Source organism: Xenopus laevis, chromosome 8S (genome assembly GCF_017654675.1).
Source record: "Xenopus laevis strain J_2021 chromosome 8S, Xenopus_laevis_v10.1, whole genome shotgun sequence".
In the NCBI taxonomy this organism is placed as follows: domain Eukaryota; kingdom Metazoa; phylum Chordata; class Amphibia; order Anura; family Pipidae; genus Xenopus; species Xenopus laevis.
The window spans coordinates 22,191,413-22,212,670 of NC_054386.1; the positions used below are offsets into that span (position 1 = coordinate 22,191,413).

A 21,258-nucleotide genomic window follows, 5' to 3' on the forward strand; every position below is an offset into this window, starting at 1 on the left:
TCAGTTAGCCTATGGGGAAGGTCCCCATAGGCTTGCCAATCTTTTTTTGATCAAAGGATATTCCTTCGATCGTTGGATTAAAATCCTTCGAATCATTAGATTCAAAGGATTTTATCGTTCGATTCGAAGGATTTTATCGTTCGATTGAAGGAATTATCCTTCGATCGTTCGATCGAATTTTCTGCGCTAAATCCTTCGACTTTGATATCCGAAGTCGAAGGATTTCAATTCCTAGTCGAATATCGAGGGTTAATTAACCCTCGATATTCGACCCATAGTGAATCAGCCCCTTTAAGTGCCTTTCTTGCTCCTCTTGGCAGTAAATGTTGACACTTCTTTTCGGAGCTATTTAAAGTTGCATCGTTGTACCCTTGGTTTAAGGTGGCCATACACGGGCCGATAAAAGCTGACAACAGACCAATTCGGCAGTTTATTGGCCCGTGTATGCGGCCCCCCGACGGGCTGCCCCGATCGAGATGTGGCCGAAAGTCGGCCAGATCTCGATCGGATGGGACAAAAAATACCGTCAGATCGCGGGCGCATCTGTTCGTTGATGCTGTCCCGTGATCCGACCCCCGCTTCCCATGCGTTAGGATCCGATCGTTGGGCCCTAGGCATATCGGAGAGAAATCCGCTCGTTTGGCGACATCGCCAAACGAGCGGATCTCTCCGTGTATGGCCACCTTTAGAATGTGTAAAAATTGAACCTTACAATTTGCAAACAGTGTAATTTCAGGCTGAATTGTTTCTAGTAAACGTACAATGAGGACTGATTGTTATCGCTGATTAGCTACAAATCTCCCAGAGTGAAAATGCATCTTTTTATTTCTAGTGTAAACTGCTGGAACAGAGATTGGAGCAGGGCATGGTGTTCACAGAATATGAACAGATCAGCAAGAAGAGACTGCCAGACAGTGAGTGCTCCATAGCTCGTCTTCCGGAGAACGCAGAACGAAATCGATATCAGGATGTGCTGCCCTATGATGATACTCGGGTAGAGCTGGTTCCAACCAAAGAAAACAACACTGGTTATATCAATGCCTCCCACATTAAGGTGAGATAAGTCAAAGTTCTAGGCAGTGTATGAATCTCAAAGCAAAAGAATTTAAAGGAACAGTAGCACAAATAAAATGAAATTGTTTTTAAGTAATTAAAATAGGATGTACTGTTGCCCTGCATAAGTAAAACGAGTGTGTTTGCGTCAGAAATACTAGTATAGTTTATATAGACAAGCTGCTGTGTTGCCATGGGGCCTGTTCAACCTAAAAAAAATAAGAAAAGATACAGGTTACATTGAAAATAACAGAAAAGTTCTGTAGAATCCCATTGTTTACTACACATCTGCTGTGTAAACATGTGCCTTTTCTCCTTTTTCAGCTTTGAATGGCTACACAGCAACTTGAATATACTTTCTGAAGTATGCATACTAGTTATACCAGGGCAAGGCAACAGTAAATTATATTTTAATTACTTTAAACACTTTAATTTTTTGGTGTTACTGTTCATTTAAAATGTATCAAAATTATGTCAGATGAATCTAAAACAGCAACTGGCAATTGCCATGATTCCCACCAGATGTTATTAAACCACAGGCTGCTGAGAGTTGCAGAGGATGGTAAGGTTGTCTGTCACTTATCTAAACAAATTGATCTTTTGAAAGTTATTAGATGAAGTATGGATATAAAAAATTAGCTGTGTATCAAATGCTTCTCTGTTTTTGCAGGTGACAGTTGGTGGAGTTGATTGGGATTACATCGCCACACAGGGCCCACTTCAGAGCACATGCCAAGATTTTTGGCAGATGGTCTGGGAGCAGGGAATTGCCATAATCGCCATGGTAACACTGGAAGATGTAAGTTACAGTCTGCTGATTTAAGAAACATGAAATGTCTAGAGTAGGGGCTTTACCTATAAATATATCCGAAAGGAAAAAGCGCACTGCTATCGGAAAGAGTAGAGCTATGCTATTTTCATGTGCACTTAAAGCTCCCCCTTACTTTTCTGCAGGGAATGCCTACTCTGGTATTATTTGATGGCATCTCAGTAATGAAAATAATAATAATCTCTGTGCACAGGCAAAAGCCTTTGGGGTTTAGGGTCTGGCCACACGGGCAGATTCGGGGAGATTAGTCGCCAGGCGACAAATCTCGTCTTCTTCGCAGTGACTCCCCGATCTACTTTCCCCTGCCTTCTGCTGTCCTGGGCGCAGGCACACAGAACGATTTGTTTTCCGAAGTTGCCCATAATTGCCTCACGAGGAAACTTCAGGTGACTTCAGAAAAGGAAGCGTTTCGTGTACCTGCCCCCAGGCGATTTACATTTTAGCCGGCAGAAGGCAGGGGAACTCAGATCGGGGAGATTAGTCACCGGGAAGAAGAGGAGATTTGTCGCCTGGCGATTAATCTCCCCAAATCTGCCTGTGTGGCGAGACACTTATGGTGCTTGCAATTAAGGTTTCCAATTAATCCTCAGTTCACCTGACCATGACATCAAAAACATCATACTAAATCCTTGGGATGCTTGGTCATGCCCCTTTCTAGCTGGTTTCTAATGGATAACACAATAGAAGAGCTCAAAGAGAAAATGGAAAATTTAAGTGCCTTGAGAGTTATTATCGGCATGCCTGCAAGCTTAAAGGTGTTAATAGCAGGCTTTACGGTTTTCCCCCTCTCTAGGGATAACTGAATTTCACAGTTCTATACAAAAGATTCATTCCTGTGCTAATGCCAGTAATATAAACCTTGGCTTTTTTGTCTTTTTTTGAAGGAGGGTAGTCGTGAGAAAAGTAATCGCTATTGGCCAAGACTTGGCTCAAGGCACAACACTGTCAATTATGGAAGGTTTAAGATCACCACCCGCTTCCGAACTGACTCTGGTTGCTATGCCACCACTGGTTTAAAGATAAAACACCTTCTGTCTGGCCAGGAGAGGACAGTGTGGCACCTTCAGTATACAGATTGGCCAGAACATGGACATCCAGATGACGTGAAAGGATTCCTCTGTAGGTTCAGTAATTTTTGTCTCAAAGCTGATTTATTGCTGAAATATACTAAAGAGAAAAATAAAAGCAATACTTTTCATTCCACATGTTCCCAATACATAAATGAGTCTTGTATTCAGTTTACTTCAAACAAACAAAAAAATTCTAAATCCTTTTATTTCCGTTTTTTGTAGCCTATTTGGAAGAGATCCAGTCCGTTCGCCGTCACACAAACAGCACAATCAGTCCTAATAGCCCAAATCCCCCTGTGCTTGTGCATTGCAGTGCAGGTGTTGGTCGGGCAGGGGTGATCATTTTGTCTGAAGTTATGATTGCATGTTTGGAACATAATGAGGTAAGTCTTGGTAACTATGCAAAGCTGAGCATTATGTTAAGAAATGGGACGAACATCCTGTGTCCTTCATAACATAATTTATTTAACCAGCACTGAGCTACGATGCGGTTTACAAAGATTATGGAGGTTGTAAGCAGGGCTGCCATTAGAAATCATGGGGCTCCGTACAAAATAATTTTCGGGGGCCCCTGGGCCCGGCCCACAAACCCCACCCCAGATCCCGCCCACTCCACATCCCCGTTAAAAGACCACACAGACATCAGCGCTAAAAAAGGTAACCCCCCACACACAAGTTATAAAAAGCTATTGGGGACCAGGCACCCCATTACAAGTTAAAAAAAATTGGGGCCCCAAAGAACATTTTTTAAAAAAATATTGGCGCCAGGGCCCCCCTTACAAGTTAAAAAAAAATTGGGGCCCCAAAGAATACTTTTTTTTAAAAACATTGCTGGCAGGGGCCTATAGAGTATTAAAATAATACATTGGTTGCCAGGGGATTAAAATAAATAAAAATACACAATTGGTGGCTTCAGGACTTCAGCTTCGCCTCCTTTCATGACTTTGGGTCTTTTCGCCGCTTCAGGACTTCAATTTCGGCTGTTTCCGTGACTTCAGGTCTTTACGCCGCTACGGGACTTCGGCTTTGGCTATTTTCGTGGCTTCGGGTCTTTTCACCACTTCGGCTTTTTTCGGCACTTCCGCATTTCGGCTGTTCAGGGGGGCCCGGCTCAGTTTAGCACTGCTAGGCCCCCCTTCAGGCCCTGGCCTGGTACACTTTTACCCCCTGTGCCCCCCTGATGGCGGCCCTAGGTGTAAGCATTCCCACGTGTAGTCCTAGGCTTTGTCTTGACATTGCCTTAAATTATTATTTATGGCAATGTTATAGAACGGCCAATTCTAAGCAACTTTTCAATTGGTTTTCATTATTAATTTTTTATAGTTATTTGCCTTTTTATTCTGACTCTTTCCAGCATTCAAATGGGCGTCACTGGCTCCCTTCTAAAAAACAAATGCTCTGTATAATAAGTCCATTTCAAATTAAACATGAAACCCAAATTCTTTTTTTTATTAAAGCATTCATAGCTGTTGGAAACTCTTTTAAAAATAGCTGTCAATCAAATAGTGCCTGCTCCTCCTCTATGCATTAATTAATATTCTCATATCCCTTTGAACAAAAGCAAAAATAAAAAATGGTAGATAGTATATTCTGTGGTATGACTTCTGGTGTTTGCTCTTTTTCAGATGCTGGACATCCCCCTAGTCCTGGACATGCTGCGGCACCAGAGGATGCTGATGGTGCAGACTCTTTCTCAGTACACTTTTGTATATAAAGTCCTGATTCAGTTTCTGAAAAGTTCCCGGCTGATCTGACCACAACTGGAGTTCTGCCACTGATGGAAGCAGCAAGAGGAGCTTGTGGAAGCTCATTTTCTTTGTAAAAATGGGACGCCCGTCTGACTGGGCAAACTCCACATATGGTGCCATTTGTATACAAAAGAAGCCATGTATTACTGTGACCAAGACCAGGTATATGGTGCTAAAGCTGCATTCTTTTGAAGGCTTGGATATCTAACAGATCCACATATTTGTTATTGAGTTCTGAAACCAGCAGTTCAAAAGTGGATTCTGGTAGTTGGGTCTATTTGGCCCGGCGTCTTTCAGAACTGAGTCATCTAATGAGATTCTAAAAAGGGAAGATCAAAATGTGCTCCTGGCATGTTCTTTGTTTGGGAGTCCGAATAAGCCACAGACATAGACCGGCCAATGGTATCTTCTCTGCATCTATCAGCCTGGATTCTTACGTTTAACTCCATTGCTGAAACATTTGGGGTAGCAGGACAAGCACATTTTATCAGTGTTATTATGCAAAGCTCTGATTTTACTGGTTGAAATCAATCATGATGCTAATGAAGTTTTGAAGCACTTTTTATTCCCATGCGGTTTTATTTATGATGCTGCTTATTTTTTTAACCCAGTGCTGTTTTAGAAATGTATTTTATACTAATGAGCTGATGAGAATGAAGCATGGGTTGAATGTGGCCACAACTTCTGGGTCGCTGTTTATGAGACACAAGCACATATATATATATATATATATATATATATATATATATATATATATATATATATATATATATATACACACACACACACACATTTAAAGGGAAGATGAATTTAGAGGTCTAAAGTTAGAATTTGGTTTGTTAACATTTACATAACATTTACAGGTAGCGATTGGTTATTGAAAAACGAACCACATAAGCAAGGTTGGCTTTTATAGTCAAAATAATGAATTGTATTTAAGGGCCTAAATAAGAAAGTGCCTTAATGCCCCCCCCCATTATATTTAAATACATATAGCTGTCATTTGCACTAAAATTACTGGTTCACCATGCCCCGGCTAATTATGGCTGGGTTTCCAGTAGGGATGCGCCGAATCCACTATTTGGGATTCGGCCAAATCCTTGGCGAAAGATTTGGTCGAATACCGAACTGAATCCTAATTTGCATATTTTGCATTTTTTTCCACTTTTTCCTTTCCTGCCCCTAATTTGCATATGCAAATTAGGGGCAGGAAAGGAAAATGGAAAAAAATCTTCTTTTGTGAAGAAAAGTCACGTGATTTCCCAACCCGCACCTAATTTACATATGCAAATTCGGATTTGGTTCGGCCAGGCACAAGGATTCGGCCGAATCCTGCTGAAAAAAGCTGAATCCTGAACCAAATACTGGATTTGTTGCATCCAGGGCCGGAACTAAGGGTAGGCAGAGCAGGCTCGTGCCTAGGGCGCAAAGGTGGAGGGGCGCCAGGCACGTACTCCTACCCCTAGTCCGGTCTCTTCTCTGCCGACCGCCCATCTGTGCGAGTACGCGAACGCATGCGTCGATTCGCGCATGCGCAGAAGCGTCTATGCGCTGAGTGTCTTTTCGCGCATGCACAGAAGCGTGCAACTAGCCGGCAGAGCAGCCGGGCAGGCTGCCTAGGGCGCCTGCCTGGCTTGGCCCGGCTCTGGTTGCATCCCTAGTTTCCACCAAAACAGGAATTCTAGAATTATCCCACCAGTAAGAGCAGAGACAGTACAGCTTAGAATCAATACATATGAATGATGTATATTTATTGAGACCACTTATACAGCTCAGGGCCATAGCAAACATTTTGTTGAGGATAGCCTAATTGTCCCTGGTTGGCTGCATCCAGTTCTGTATAAGACATCACACATGCCACAAGTAACTGCCAAACTACTACTCAAATAAGTCTGAAAAAAGCAAAACGGTGTTGAGCATTTCAAACTGTGTCAAACCTCAAGTTACGGTCTCCTTGTAATTGCTATATAATTAGCGTAGTTGTTAATTCCATTTAAATGTTGATTTATTCACCTTGTTACTATTGCGCTACTCTCCTGCATTGCTTTCTCCAATAGGTTTGGCAGCTGAGCTTATGGGTGAGCTAAATGGCTGATTATACCTGCTTTAAAGGAGAAAGAAAGCCAAAAAAAAACTTAAGCTCTAAGCGTTGGCAATGTATAGTAGATATATTTACCAGCAAGCATTCCCTCATTACTTTTTCACAAAATCTTTTTGCTTCAATCAATTTTTGTAAAAGTATAGACATGTATGAAAAAGATTACCTTTGTCTCTGTAAGAAATCCATAGAATTAGGGCACACGCATGCGCATTAGCTTCCATCCATGCCCTGCGCATGCGCATGAGTGTTTTCTCTTCCTTGTGCAGTGATGACGATGCGGTCACGTGACACAGACGCTCGTCATCGCTGACCTCTCTGCCCCCGCCTCATTAATCAGAGCTCCAATAGCCGATGCAGTTTCCCCTCTGCCAGGAAACTAGGGGAAGCTTTGAAGCTCTGCGCTCGCTCCGGTTTTAATTTACAGTCTGTCAGTGAGCGAGCGCAGGAGCTGAGGAGGGGAGCTTTACAAAAGGCAGCAAAGGATCGGGTCTGTCTGACTGAGGTCTGTACATAAAGGCATAAAGCAAAAGACATGTTATTTTGACTTCAAACTACGTCGTGTATTTTTTTGTCTAACCCAGTGTACTCAATACATGTAAATTATGTTGTCACAATGTGGGTCACGAAGGAGGCGCATGCGCATTCACGACGGAGCGCAAGGCGGAACTGACGTGACAATTTGAAAATGGCGGCGGCAAACTCATATAAGGGGGAAAACTTACAAACGCTTGTGCACAAATTCAGCACTGATTTCAGTGTTTTTACTGCTGCGTTTCAGGAGGGGGCCTGATGGAGAACAAAGTTAAGGTAGTTTAGTTGTTTGGCTTTCCTTCTCCTTTAATTTTTTTCAGCATTGGCTCCAAAACCGTTATCGGAGCAGTGAAGAATAAATATAATATTTTCACAGAAGTCAATATGTTGCATGTACCTAGGCCAGAACCGAAATCACACATATCTGTGCAGGATGTCCCATCGTTATGTTGGGGAACGCTGTTAGGTCTGGTTCCTAGGAAGGCACCAACCATAAATACAGGCATGGGATCTGTTATCTGGAAACCCGTTATCCAGAAAGCTCCAAATAACGGAAAGGCTGTCTCCCATAGACTCCATCAGTGATTTCCTTTTTCTCAGTAATGATAAAACAGCGCCATGTACTTGATCCAAACTAATTAATCCTTATTGGAAGCAAAACCAGCCTATTGGGGTTACTTAATGTTCACATGATTTTCTAGTAGACTTAAGGTATGAAGATCTGAATTACAGAAAGATTTGTTATCCAGAATGCTTGGGACCTGGGGTTTTCTGTATAACAGGTCCCAAGCCTGTACAGTCCTGTCATGCATGTCTATGTCTCGCAAAGGCTTTATTAAGAAATAACTTACCAATACTCTGCTTGCTCTCCTCTTCAGGAAAGGCGAAGGGGAGACGATCCATTGTGCAACACTTAATTTCTCCTCCCTGCCTTGTATAGGAGATATCCAGGGAGGAGAAATCGAGCGGTGCACGATGGATCGTCTCCCCTTTGCCTTTCCTGAAGAGGAGCGCAAGCAGAGTATCAGTAATTTATTTCTTAATAAAGCCATGGCAAATTTAAAGTTAAATGTGTCTTTTTGTTTTTTTCATTATGTATAAACAAATTTTTAAAAAGAAAAAAAAAATATGTTTCTGGTCCTTTAATTTTAAGGACAAAGGACTCCTCACTCATTATTATGGTTTAGTGATGCAACAGATGTGCCAGGTTCATAACATAAAGTAATATGTATAAAACACTTTTTAGGACAGAAGAACATATTTCCATTCCTTTTTAAAGGGGCTCTAGACATCTTCCCTTCTTTATAACACCTATAATAAACACACAGTAGGAGTTAAAATCAGAACGTTTGCTCGCCATTAGAGAAAGTTGACTTTAAGCTTTTCCATTTTTATTAAAGTTCTATTATTTCATATTCTGCTTCAGGCAACTAGCGGCATCCTGCTTTATTCAAGATTTTGGAAAAACAGTTAATTTCCGAATACAATCCCACCTTTCCAGTGCGGCATGTAATTCGATTAACTTTCTCCTTGCAGAAAATTGGTAATTTAATAATAATAATAATAATAATAATAATAATTAGGAATGCACTGAATCCACTATTTTGTATTTGGCCGAACCCATGAATCCTTAGCGAAAAATTTGAGCGAATCCTAATTTGCATATGCAAATTAAGAGTAGAAAGGGGAAACCATTTTCCGTCCCTAATTTGCATATGCAAATTAGGATTCGGATTTGGTTCGGCCGGGCAGAAGGATTCGGCCGAATCTGAATCCCGCTGAAAAAGGCCGAATCCCTAACCTAATTCTGGATTCAGTGTATCCCTAATAATAATAGTGATTTTCATATAATGAAAATGACTAAATTCCTGTATGAGACATAGAAATGAATGAGGAGCTGAGAGCTGCAATAAGCAAAGTTTAGTAACTGTGAGAGCCGTTGGAAATGCAGCTTCTGTAACTTCTTACTGTAGCAAAGGATAAATGTATTTATAGAAATGTATTTGAGTTATCACTCTTCCATGACAAAGGTGCACATGTTTTGTAAATGTATTTTAAAATGTTTTAAATACATTGTAATCTCTTTTTTTAAAAGAAAGTAATCTTGTGTGTACTTTTGTTTCACATGGTTGTGTGATACATTTATGGGTACTCCCTGGCCTAAACAGAATATAATTCTAAGCAACTTTGCAATATACAACTGATAAAACTATTGAAAATGTGAATTAAGTGTCCCTTTCTGTTCTCTGCTCTCCTGTTTCAGAGAGGGAAGGGGATTAACAGTTAGCCATAAGGCCCTTTCGTTGCACAGTAAATGCAAAGAAAACTTGCTTCTGACAGACGTTCTTCACATCCCTCTTGCTACACTCAAAATATGCCCTTGAAACCAACAATGAGAGGTTGTAACTCGCTTAGGGATCAAGCAAACATGCAAATCAAGTCTGCACGCATAGAGAGAACCTTAAGGTTCAGAGCCACAAATCCAACTGTGCAGAGATCTTGTTTGATGTCATTGGTCCATGATATTGGAGCAGGGTTTGAAGAGTAGAATTTGCAGAGAAACCACTCCTGGTGGTACTTCAAATAGCTCTGGAGAGCGACGGAAAGACAAGTGCCAGATGTCCATCATCCGCCTTCCATTTGGCTGCACCTTTTTCTTACAGGAGTTGTCCTTCTAAGCTACCCAGGTATCTCATTCAGGCCAGGTGTTGCCCATGTAGCATTTTGCCCTTACCTTTGCATCAACTTAGGTCTTTTTTTCCCCCATACAGAACCCTTTTTGGGGTTTTCCTAGCATCAGCCTGAAGTTGACCTTGGCAAATTGCTTAATGAGGCCAGTGTTCTGTACCAAATTTAAAAAAAGGATTTGAGAAGCTGATTAGTAAAGTTAATGTAGCCTGAACAAAATGCTGCTTTGGCGTTTTACCGAACCCTACGTATCTGTCACTCGTTTATGTAGCCTGAGGAAGATGCAACCTATGCCTTTGTTCTCAACAGACGGGCAGGGAAACAGGCAAATTGGCACATGCTCTACATTTTGGAGCTTCTGATTAATAGAATGCATACAATTTGAGTCTTTGCTGAAAGAGAGCTTGCTTCTGCTACAATTCTTAAACAATCCGAACCAGCGGCAGAAAAGGACAAATTAATACACTTTCATACATAACTTTAAGACCACAATAACTTTTTCATCACTGCATATTGAAAAGTTGCTGAGAATTCCTTTCAAAGTTCCAATGTCTTTGTTTTTTGGTGAAGTTCCTCTTTAAAAGCACCAAATCTAAATGCGTGTATAGCCTTTAGGGTCAGGGAACACGCTAAAATTCGTGGAGATTTAGTCTACCCGGCAATAAATCGCCTCTTCTCTAATCTCCCCGAACTGCCTCCCGGCGGCTAGAATATAAATTGCCGGCGGGATGGCACTCAGAGCTCTTTGTTTTCCAAAGTCGCTCGAAGTTTCCTCCTGAAAACGAAGCACATCGATTGCTATCCCACCGGCGATTTGTATTCTAGTTGGCGGGAGGCAGTTTGGGGAGATTTGTCAGCCTCGAAGAAGAGGATATTTGACGCTGGGCGACTAACATCCCCGAATCTGTGCGTGTGTCTCTGCCCATATGTACTGGTTACTTCTGTTCTATCACGGTTTCTCCAACGATTGACAATCCACAGCCCTTTCTTTTATTAGCTCTTAAGGAAAACATGTTCCATTTCCATTTGACTTCTGCAAGGAGTTGTAGCCCCATGGCCACTGAAAATGACCGTGAACAGTGTTTGTTGTATGTTTTTATAGAAACAGGTTAAGGGGTTTTATGGGATATGTGTATAGTTATATTGTATAAAGAAAGTGGCATTCTCTCATGATTTTTATGGTGTAGTTTTTATTTCTAAATGACACGGTTTACACTGCAAATAATTCACTCTACTATATAAAATTTCATTCCTGAACCAACAAGTGTAATTTTTTTAGTTGTAATATTGGTGTGTAGGTGCCATCTCAGGTCATTTTGCCTGGTCATGTGATTTCAGAAAGAGCCAACACTTTAGGATGGAACTGCTTTTTGGCAGGCTGTTGTTTCTCTACTCAATGTAACTGTTGCAGTGGGACCTGGATTTTACTATTTAGTGTTGTTCTTAGATCTACCAGGGAGCTGTTATCTTGTGTTAGGGAGCTGTTATCTGGTTACCTTCCCATTGTTCTGTTGTTTGGCTGCTGGGGTGGAAGGGAGGGGGTGATATCACTCCAACTTGCAGTACAGTAGTAAAGAGTAATTGAAGTTTATCACAAGTCACATGAGCTGGGAAACTGACAATATGTTTAGGCCGATGTCAGATTTCAAAATTAAATATAAAAAAATCTCTTTGCTCTTTTGAGAAACGAATTTCAGTGCAGAATTCTGCTGGAGAAGCACTAACTGATGCGTTTTGAAAAAAAAAATTCCCACGACAGTAACTCTTTAACACATGAGCTATTGAGTCCTCACAGGTTTCATGAAACCATTATTCTATCCTGCTTAAGTGTGATGAATCATGCAGGGCAGATGTAGCAAAGTTGCCTATAGCATCCTATTAGCAGATAGATTCTACTGGTCACCTATTTAAAAGCAAACATCTCATTGATGACGTCACCTGGACAGATTTGTGCCTTTTATTACATATGGGGGAAAGTGTTTGAGTTGGCCATGCCACCAAGGACAGCATTGAGCAACACTGCACTACTATTATAACTTGGTGTCAGTGTTTATTACATTCATGTGCTGCCTGATTCAAATGATTTCAGAATGTGTCTATAATAGTGTTCATTTCACATGATGACAATCTGCAAAAATCAGTATTGGTCCGGTACAAATGTTTTTTTTAAATTTTTTTTACATAGGCCGGAATCTGAGGCGAAAAATGTAGAAATGTGTGAGTTCCAATCTTTGTGATTGTGGTGCAGCAGTGTGGAGCAGCTATTGTTGGTGTGGAGGGGTAGCAGCTTCAGATGAGACATTCGTCTGCACCTTCAAAATGAGAAGACTGTGAGCTAAGGTTTCAGTTGGAATGAGTAATGTGTGTAGAAGGATGGGAGTGTAGGTTCAATAAGGGGATACATGTTAGTGATGTGCGGGTTTTTCCTGACCCGCCTGAAGCCCGACCTCCCTCCACCCGCACCTGCCTATCAGCTTCCTCTTATAGACCAGCCCACCCTACCTACCAGCTTCCTCTTATAGACCAACCCACACCTATCTACCAGCTTCCTTTTATAGACCCGCCCGCTGATGATGTCACAAAAGGGGCGGGGCGACCAGGCTCGCAGCTATAAAGCCGGAAATTTGAGGCCGACAGTTGAAGGTGGCTGGTGGGGAGAGCAGGAGAAGAGCTCAACCGACGCCCGCCACCCACAAAGTGGAGTGCGAGGTCGGCCAGAACCCGCCCGACCCGCAGGTATTGGGCAGGCCCGCACATCACTAATACATGTGTATAGAAATATTAGTGTATATAAGCTTGAATGTCGTTTTGATTATATCTTATGGCAGAAACTGTTTACATTCTATTGAGGTGGCCTTTTATTTTTTTGCTGATGCTCCCAGGTTACAGAGCCATGGAACAGACTGGGATAAATGGCTTGTGTTCATTGCCATTTTTCTTTCCAGCGCATGGTGCCACACAGTGGAGTAAATATAGAGGAAGCAGACCCCACAATCGCAGGGGGCCCCAGACTGCAGGGTCTGCTTTCTCTATAGCTAACAATAAACCTCCCCATCCCCAACCACTCTCTTATCTATGGCGAGGTATCGCACATATCAGGGGAGTGGGTGGAGTTACGGTGTGGAGTGGGTGTGGTCAGGCGGCCACTGGACTCAGCAGATGCAGGGGGAGTGCATGGAGTCAAGCAGGAAGTGGGTGGGAGGATGGGCATTGGAGTGTGCTGGGCCCCTCTGAAGAATTTTTGATAGGGGGGATCAGCGAACTCTAGTTACGCCACTGGTGGCACAGAATACCACGTTTGTCATTTAGAATAGATCACTGTTTACTTTAGGGCCTGCATGCAAGTTCCTGGTGCTGGAGAGCATTGGACATATCTGGGCAGACTACATGGATACTGCAACAAGGGAGCTGCATTAAATTAAATTAAACTGCTCATTTGCATGTAGTAGAAAGAGTGGCCAATCTTAGGGAAATAAGGAGCAGTTTAGAATTGCCTCCGTTAAAGGGGACCTGCCAACCAGACATACAAAGCTGTCTAATAAAAGTCCCTTTCAAATTAAACATGAAACTTTAAGAACTTTTCAACGAAAACTGGTCACATTGTATTACTGCAATTTTTTTTTTCTAATGTAATCTTTGTAAATTCCCCATTTAAATAAACCATGTGGTATAGTTTTGTTCTTCTAGAAATTTGCGGTTGGCAAGGTTGCACCACTGATAAGAGACATAAAAAAAGATAATGGGGCAAATTCACTTAACGGTGAATTTTCACCTGCGAAGGCTTCTCACCACTTCTCCAGGCGCAAATTCGTTACTACGTTAATTCACTAAACTGCGAAGCTGCGTCTCTGCAGCCGAGCGGTGGCAAAGTTTTGTTAGCTATGTCAGCGCAAGCATTTCATTACGATCTTTTTCTAACATTAGTTTCTGCCTAACGAAACTTCGTTATAAACTTGCGCTTAGGTCAATTTGAATAGGGTGGGTACATATGGGTTATATATACGTCTTTATTAGAGATGTTGGTGCAAATGCTTGAAGTGGCCACTTATAATTAAAAATGTCCCAGGAAGCAAAATAAAGACAAAAGAGATCCTCTAATGTCCTAAAGCCCACCCTAAAACAAATGTGGCATGCCCCTCAAATTGGTTAAAAAAAACAACACAAAAATATTTAATAGTTACAACTTTTAAAGACACTCAAAATATGAAAAAACGCCAGCTTTTTTTTTTTTATAGTTTGAATAACTTTTTGGCATACAGGATATGATGTCACTGACATAAGATTGAGGAGGATGTAGCTTCATCTCATCAGTTCGCCAGGTCTAAGGTGGCAAAGGAAACTCTGGCGAAACCCCTTTGGAGGGGTTGAACTTGATGGACTTTGTCTTTTTTCAACCCAATTTAACTATGTAACTATGTAACTATGAAACCGGTAACGTTCTATAAAATTTGCGGTGTAACGACTGTTCACCAGATCGAAAAGTCGCCTGGCTATAGGGCGAGAAACTGCGCTAGCGACGGTCCCTTTCGCTAGCGAATTGTCCTCTACGCCTGTTAGTAAATTGACAATGTCCCTGCGGATGAGATTTCTGGCTAATTTTCGCTAGCAACGGCCACTTCGCCATTTAGTAAATCTGCCCCAATGTGATTTTGAGCACCACCAAATTCTAGTAAGAGTTAAAGGGATTGTTCACCTTCCAAACACTTTTTTTCAGTTCAATCGTTTTCAGATTGTTCCCCAGAAATAAAGACTTTTTTCAATTACTTTGCGTTATTTATATTTTAATGTTTTTGCAGAATCTAAGTTTAAAGTTGAATGTTTCCGTCTCTGGTGTTTCAATCTGGCAGCTCAGTAATTCAGGTGCAGATTCTAAACTGTTACAATTTTGCAACATTGAGTTGATACATTTCTCAGCAGCATCTCTGGAGTATTAGCAACTATTGTATCAAGTCTAACAGCTGCCTGTAATGAAACCCAGAGATTCTGCTCAGCAGGAACAAAGATAAGAAATGTATCAACTAAATGTATCAATTTAGAACAGTTTACAGGGTCGGCGACCCCCTCTCCCAGAGCTGCTTTAGAAGGTGAAAAAAGACTTTACACTTCAATATTAGAAAAACGGTGACACTTAGAAAATAGAAAGTAATTGGAAAAAGTTATTTCTGGTGATCTATCTGAAAACAACTAGTTGTTTGAAGGTGAACAACCCCTTAAAATTCACCCATGATATAGAGTCCTCCATCAGATGTGTTTTTATAAATGGCAGCATGTTTTTCCCCTATTCATAACAGGGTTTTTTTTTCCTGCAACACACATCAATGTGCTTCTCAGCTCCTTGTGGTGCAGGCTTTGATTAATATGAATGTACAAACTGTGTGTATAATCCCTGCAGTTAGCATGTTAAAGCTCAATACATTCTGTAAAACAGTGTACAAATGGTGTGAGATTGGAAGAAGTGCTTGTTTTACCAAATACATGTAATATATGTAATATTTTATGCAAAATGAACATAGTATATTTTTGCCATGGAAATAAATATCTGAATCATTAACAAGTGTTGTGTGTTCCAATTCCATTAAAGAATTTTCATTTGAGCTGTATACATTCCTCTATTAATTATACTGGAGGATAATATTACGGAGTCTCTAAAATTTGCAATTGGTTTTCATTTTTTATTATTTGTGGTTTTTGAGTTAATAAGCTTATTATTCGACAGTTCTCCGTTTTGCAGTTTCAGTGATCTGGTTCCTAGGGCCCAAATTACCCTAGCAACCATGCATCGATTTGAATGAGAGGCTGGAATATGAATAGGAGAGGGTCTGAATAAAAAGATGAGTTATTAAAAACTAGCAATAACTACATTTATAGCTTTACAGAGCATTTGTTTTTTAGATGGGGTCAGTGACCCCATTTGAAGGAATCGGAAGAAAAAGGCAAATAATTAAAACAATAAATAAATAAATAATGAAGACCAACTGAAGAGTTTCTTAGAATTGGCCATTCTGTAACATAATAAAAGATAACTTAAAGGTGAACTTTAATAACTAAACAACAGGGCTATATATAGTATAGGATAGAGATGCAGTGAATAATAAAAACAATAAGAAATCTTGTAAACAATACAAATAAATAACAGGTGCTATATAAAATGAGGGGAGTCACACTGATTTAGCAAAATGCATATACAAAATGAATGTAAATTGTTCAATATATGGAAAATCACTTTGCAGTACGAAGAAAAAAAAAACCATTTTGTCATAATCTGTTAAATATTCATTTAATTGTAAAATCTACAGTGGAGGAGAGTAAGTGGCAGATTTATCAAGGGTCAAAGTGAAAATTTGAATTTTCGAGTTTTTTTTGTGGAATATGACTAGGGAATAGTTTGAGTTTTTTAAAAAATTTGAATTCGATTTTTGAAATTGTGCTGGTGAAAAATGTACTGGCCCTTTAAGAATTGTTAAATTGTTGTTTTAGCCTATGGGGGATGTCCTAGGATGTAAAAGCCTTCCTGAAAATGAAGGGCTTTTTTTGGAGAAAAAAACTCGAAACTAATTTGATTCAAATTCGATTCGAGTTTGCATGTCGATCCCATCCATTGGAATTTGAAAAATTAAATTTTTTTGAATTTTGATTGGTCAGTTTTTTTTTTTCCGAGTTCCCATGAACTCGAAATTCGACCCTTGGTAATTCTGCCCCTAAGTGTATAAGGAGGCACAATCAAAGAGAAAACTACTTGTGGTGGAGTTGCCTGTGGTTTCTCACTCAACAGTGTTCCGGTCAGCGTTCTTCATTAACAAGAATATGGAATACACGGATTGATTGGTTATCTAACCTTTATTCTGTACATATTAGCAGGGCACAGGGGCGATTCTGTCTATTTTGCCGCCTGAGTCGGCCATTTTGCCGTCCCGCACCCCTCCCCGCAGCACACCTTTCATCGACGGAGGGGGTCGGGGGCGGTCCATGTTGTGCGGGAGGGGGTGGTGGGCAGTTCAGTCGCTAGTGCAGAGGGCACAATTGTGCACTCTGCATTAGAAGAGCCGAATTTCCAGGTTGAAAAACTTGGTTACCAGGAGCGGCATTTTTGCTGCATTTTTCTGAGGCAAGTGTCTCAACTCGCCTCATTGGTGTGCCCCTGGCAGGGCATAGATTAATCTGTTTTCAATATTTAAAGGAGAACTAAACCCTAAAGTTAAAAAACCCCTACCCTAGATAGTCCCCCTCCTTCCCCCCAGCATAGCTGCTACCCCGGGCAAGTGCCCCTAACTCTTTACTTACCCCTCCGTGCAGATTCTGTCCAGCGGAGTTCACAGGCGCCACCTTCAGCCACTTCGGTAAACTTCGGCACATGCACATGCAGCAATTTCTGTTTTGCAACAACTGCGCATGTGCCGAATCTGAAGCGCCGATCTCTTTCCGAAGATTACCGAACCGGCTGAAGATGGCGCCCGTGAACTCTGCTGGACAGAATCTGCACGGAGGGGTAAGTAAAGAGTTAGGGGGGGTTGGCGCGGGGTAACGGCTATACTGGAAGGGAAGGGTAGGGGGGTAGGGGTTATTTAACTTTAGGGTTTAGTTCTCCTTTAAGAGCAAAACATTCAAATACTCTAAATAAATGTTTGCTCTGCAAAGTCTCTTCTAGGAATAGTAAAACATATTTATTTACCCCATTACAGCAGTAAGACTTAAATGTCTAAATGGTTCTCCAACAGCCCTCACCCTCAGTTTTGAAAGCCCGACTGGAGAGCAGTTATCACAGTGAAGTTGTGACCCCATTGGCTAGTCAGTGCCCCGATTTCACCAAGTGCAGCCGGATCTTATGCCATATGTTACCTAGTTTCCAATACCAGATCCAAACACATTGGGGGTCATTTATAAAGTATATATTCACAAATGGTTGTATTGCCCATGTTTTTTCCAGAGCTCTAAAATATTGCACTGCTGTCTGTGCCCATTGTTCAGTGAATTCACATTGTGCATGATTTTTGCAAAAAAGACGGGTGTTTGCACCACTGTAAGAGGTTGTTGTTGGCAAAAATAAGAGTTGAAAGTAACTTAAATGTGCAAATTTGGGGAACTGTTTTGCAAATATTTTTTCACCGCCATTGTGGCGTAACTCACACAGATGGGCAGATTTATCAAGGGTCAAAGTGAAAATTAGAATTTTTTATGGCCAAACTTGTCAAATTCGACTAGGGAATTATTAAGTTTTGATTAGAGTTTTCTTTAAAATTTTGAATTCGGTTTTCGAGGTTTATTATGCACTGGCCCGAACTCAAAATCGACTATTCGCCACCTAAAACTGCTGTTTAAGCTCATGGAAGACGTCCTGAGATCAAGTTGTTTGGAGCCTTCCTAACATTCAAGTTTTTTGTGCAGGAAAAAACTCAAATTTGAGTTTGCAGGTCGATCCTATTCACCCGACTAAAAAATTCTATTTTTTTTAAATAAATTTCGATAGGTTGAATTTCAGGTTCATGGGAGTTTTAAAAAACTGAGTGCGCAAATAAATATTTGTAAGTTTGCCATATTTAAAAAGCTCTTATGGACATTTGCAGTACAAAAAAATAAACTGCAATTCTGTTTGCACATTGAATACACCACCCTAATCTAGCTTTATAAATATAAACGTACGCAGGGCAAATATGTTCTCTGTGCAGACCATTCTGCCCTGCGTGAAGTTTACAAATGAGCCCCATTGTGTACCTGAGTACAGGGGCGATCCTGGCCCCTCTGCCGCCTGAGGCAGCAGCAGTTGCTGCTGCCCCCCCTCCCCCGGAGATTCACTCTTAAAGTACCAGGAGCAGCATTTTTGCCGCATTTTTGGTACCTAGTTGGGCGCTGCTGCCTGAGGCGACAGCCTCAACTCGCCTAACTGTCGAAGCACCCCTGCCTGAGTAATGCACAGCACAACAAGAGTCTTAGATTCATGTAAAAGTCAATGGCAGATGTCCCCTTAACCATTTGAAGATGTTTTAACTCTCATGAAATGTTAGGGGTGTGACGATGGGTTTTCCATGAAAAAGTTAATTTTTTTTGTGTTTTTTGAACCTTCAAATTCGAAAAATGTGGGTTTTCTGAGCAAAAATCCGAAAAAAGTCACGTTTTTTCCCAATCCAATTTTTTTGAGTTTTTTTATTGTTAAATAGGGGCAAATCATGGATTTTAGTTTGGTCTGACTTTATTTTTTTTTTATTTTAAATCAGAAAAATTTCGGATTTTGATAAATAACCCCCTAAAACCCGTATCACTATAAAAAAAGAGCATTAAACAGAGAAATATGAGGCTGTAAACTACTTTTACTTTTAAATCAAGCTGTGGTGCAATACCCATATATCAAATATAAGACTTAACCTTCATGAATGAAGGTTCACAAACGATCTCTACAGTCTCACTCATTTTCATCCAGTCTCCGGCTATTAGCTTCCTCACTGAATTCCCTGCTTCCTTTATGGTAATCATTTCAGAAAAATCTATGTTGCAGGTCATCAATTGATGGTGACTAATCCCCTTCTTCAGGGTCACCTTCTTCCCTGTTCAGCTCAACTGAAGTATTAAGGGTTTCCAAGAGTGAAGCATGTTGTTCATTCTCAGAACCATCTGCAAGAAAACTGCCAAAATCAGTAGTGTCCTCTGATACAAGAAGCCTTTCATAATGCAAAGGAGAATCTGCTTTATTTTCCATTCTGAAGGTTTCAGCATCTTTCATACAGGAAAAGCTCAATGTGTTTTTGGGACCCTTCATTGCATGCCAAGTCTTGCAGAACTTGATTTATGTCACTACATTGATTCACTGTTCTCGATGGTTTATCTATAGTGATGGGTGAATTTATTCGGCAGGCGTGAATTTGCGTCAAATTCCCATGATTCACGAAAATTCGCCAGCATCAAAAAAATTTGTTTCGCAAATTCGCCCATCACTATTTATCTACTTAAAGGGGTTGTTCACCTTCAAACAACTAGTTGTTATCAGATAGATCACCAGAAATAACGACTTTTTCCAATGACTTTCTATTTTCTATGTGTCACGGTTTTTCTAATATTGAAGTATAAAGTGTCATTTCTCTCCTTCTGAAGCAGCTCTGGGAGGGGGGGTCGCCGATCCTGTAAACTGTTCTAAATTGATACATTTAGTTGATACATTTCTTATCTTTGTCCCTGCTGAGCAGAATCTCTGGGTTTCATTACAGGCAGCTGTTAGAATTGATACAATTGTTGCTAATACTCCAGAGATGCTGCTGAGAAATGTATCAACTAAATGTTGCAAAATTGTAACAGTTCAGAATCTGCACCTGGATTACTGAGCTGTCAGACTCAAACACCAGAGACAGGAACATTCAACTTTAAACTTAGATTTTGGAAAAAACTTAAAAAATAAATAATGGAAAGTAATTGGAAAAAGTCATTATTTCTAGGGAACAATCTAAAAACAACTAAATTGAAAAAAGTGTTTGGAAGGTGAACAACCCCTTTAAGTCCAAAACTCACTGGAATTGTTAGTTTCATTGCAGCCCAAATCTTTCTGCAGGTTGTCCAGTAGATTGTACATTTTCCCCTGTGATGCAGGAAGCAGAGTGATATTATCTTTGTATGAGATATATATGTATATATATATATATATATATATATATGTATGTATATATATATATATATATATATATATATATATATATATATATATATATATATATATATAAATTTTCCTGGTAGACAGCACCACATATCAGGTAAGCCTCTTGATGGCTGCCCCTGTGCACGGAATAAATTAGTATGCAATTCGGACAAAGAAAACCAGCACCAAGGGACTTGAAGTGAGCAAAAACTGTATTAAAGCATATGTATCACCGACGTTTCGGTCCCCATTGGGACCTTTCTCAAGGTACAAATACATATAAAAAAGTGCATTAAATAGAGAACACACCTCCCCCATGTGATCGAATCTGTGACATCATGTGCATTGTTAACTCCTTATAGAGCTGTTTAATAGCCGTGCAATATAATCCTGCTAAAAATCTTCTGTAAAATCAATAAAATAAGGTGCAAGGTTTCTAAATTTGGAATCAACCCCATTTAAACCATGTGTTAACAATTTTAAAACATTAAAAGAACACTGATGAATATTTTAGACCATTATTATCTCCAATCCATTCTGTAACTACATAAATATAGCCATATTAACTTTAGTTGCAATCTATACATCTTAGACAACATTGTAACAAATTTTTAAAAATTTCT

General features: G+C 40.4%; 1 protein-coding gene across 3 annotated transcripts in view; it reads left to right on the forward strand.

Moving 5' to 3' along the window:
• ptpn21.S (protein tyrosine phosphatase non-receptor type 21 S homeolog) overlaps positions 1 to 5,265 on the forward strand; it is a 50,034-nt gene extending 44,769 nt beyond the window's left edge. For all 3 annotated transcript variants that reach the window (XM_041574495.1, XM_041574496.1, XM_041574497.1), the window contains 5 exons: positions 833 to 1,054; positions 1,724 to 1,852; positions 2,767 to 3,001; positions 3,175 to 3,335; positions 4,578 to 5,265. In XM_041574495.1, the coding sequence (XP_041430429.1) occupies positions 833 to 1,054; positions 1,724 to 1,852; positions 2,767 to 3,001; positions 3,175 to 3,335; positions 4,578 to 4,706 (876 nt within the window). In that variant the 3' untranslated portion in view covers positions 4,707 to 5,265. The remainder of the gene's footprint in view (positions 1 to 832; positions 1,055 to 1,723; positions 1,853 to 2,766; positions 3,002 to 3,174; positions 3,336 to 4,577) is intronic.
• Positions 5,266 to 21,258: the final 15,993 nt, after the last annotated feature.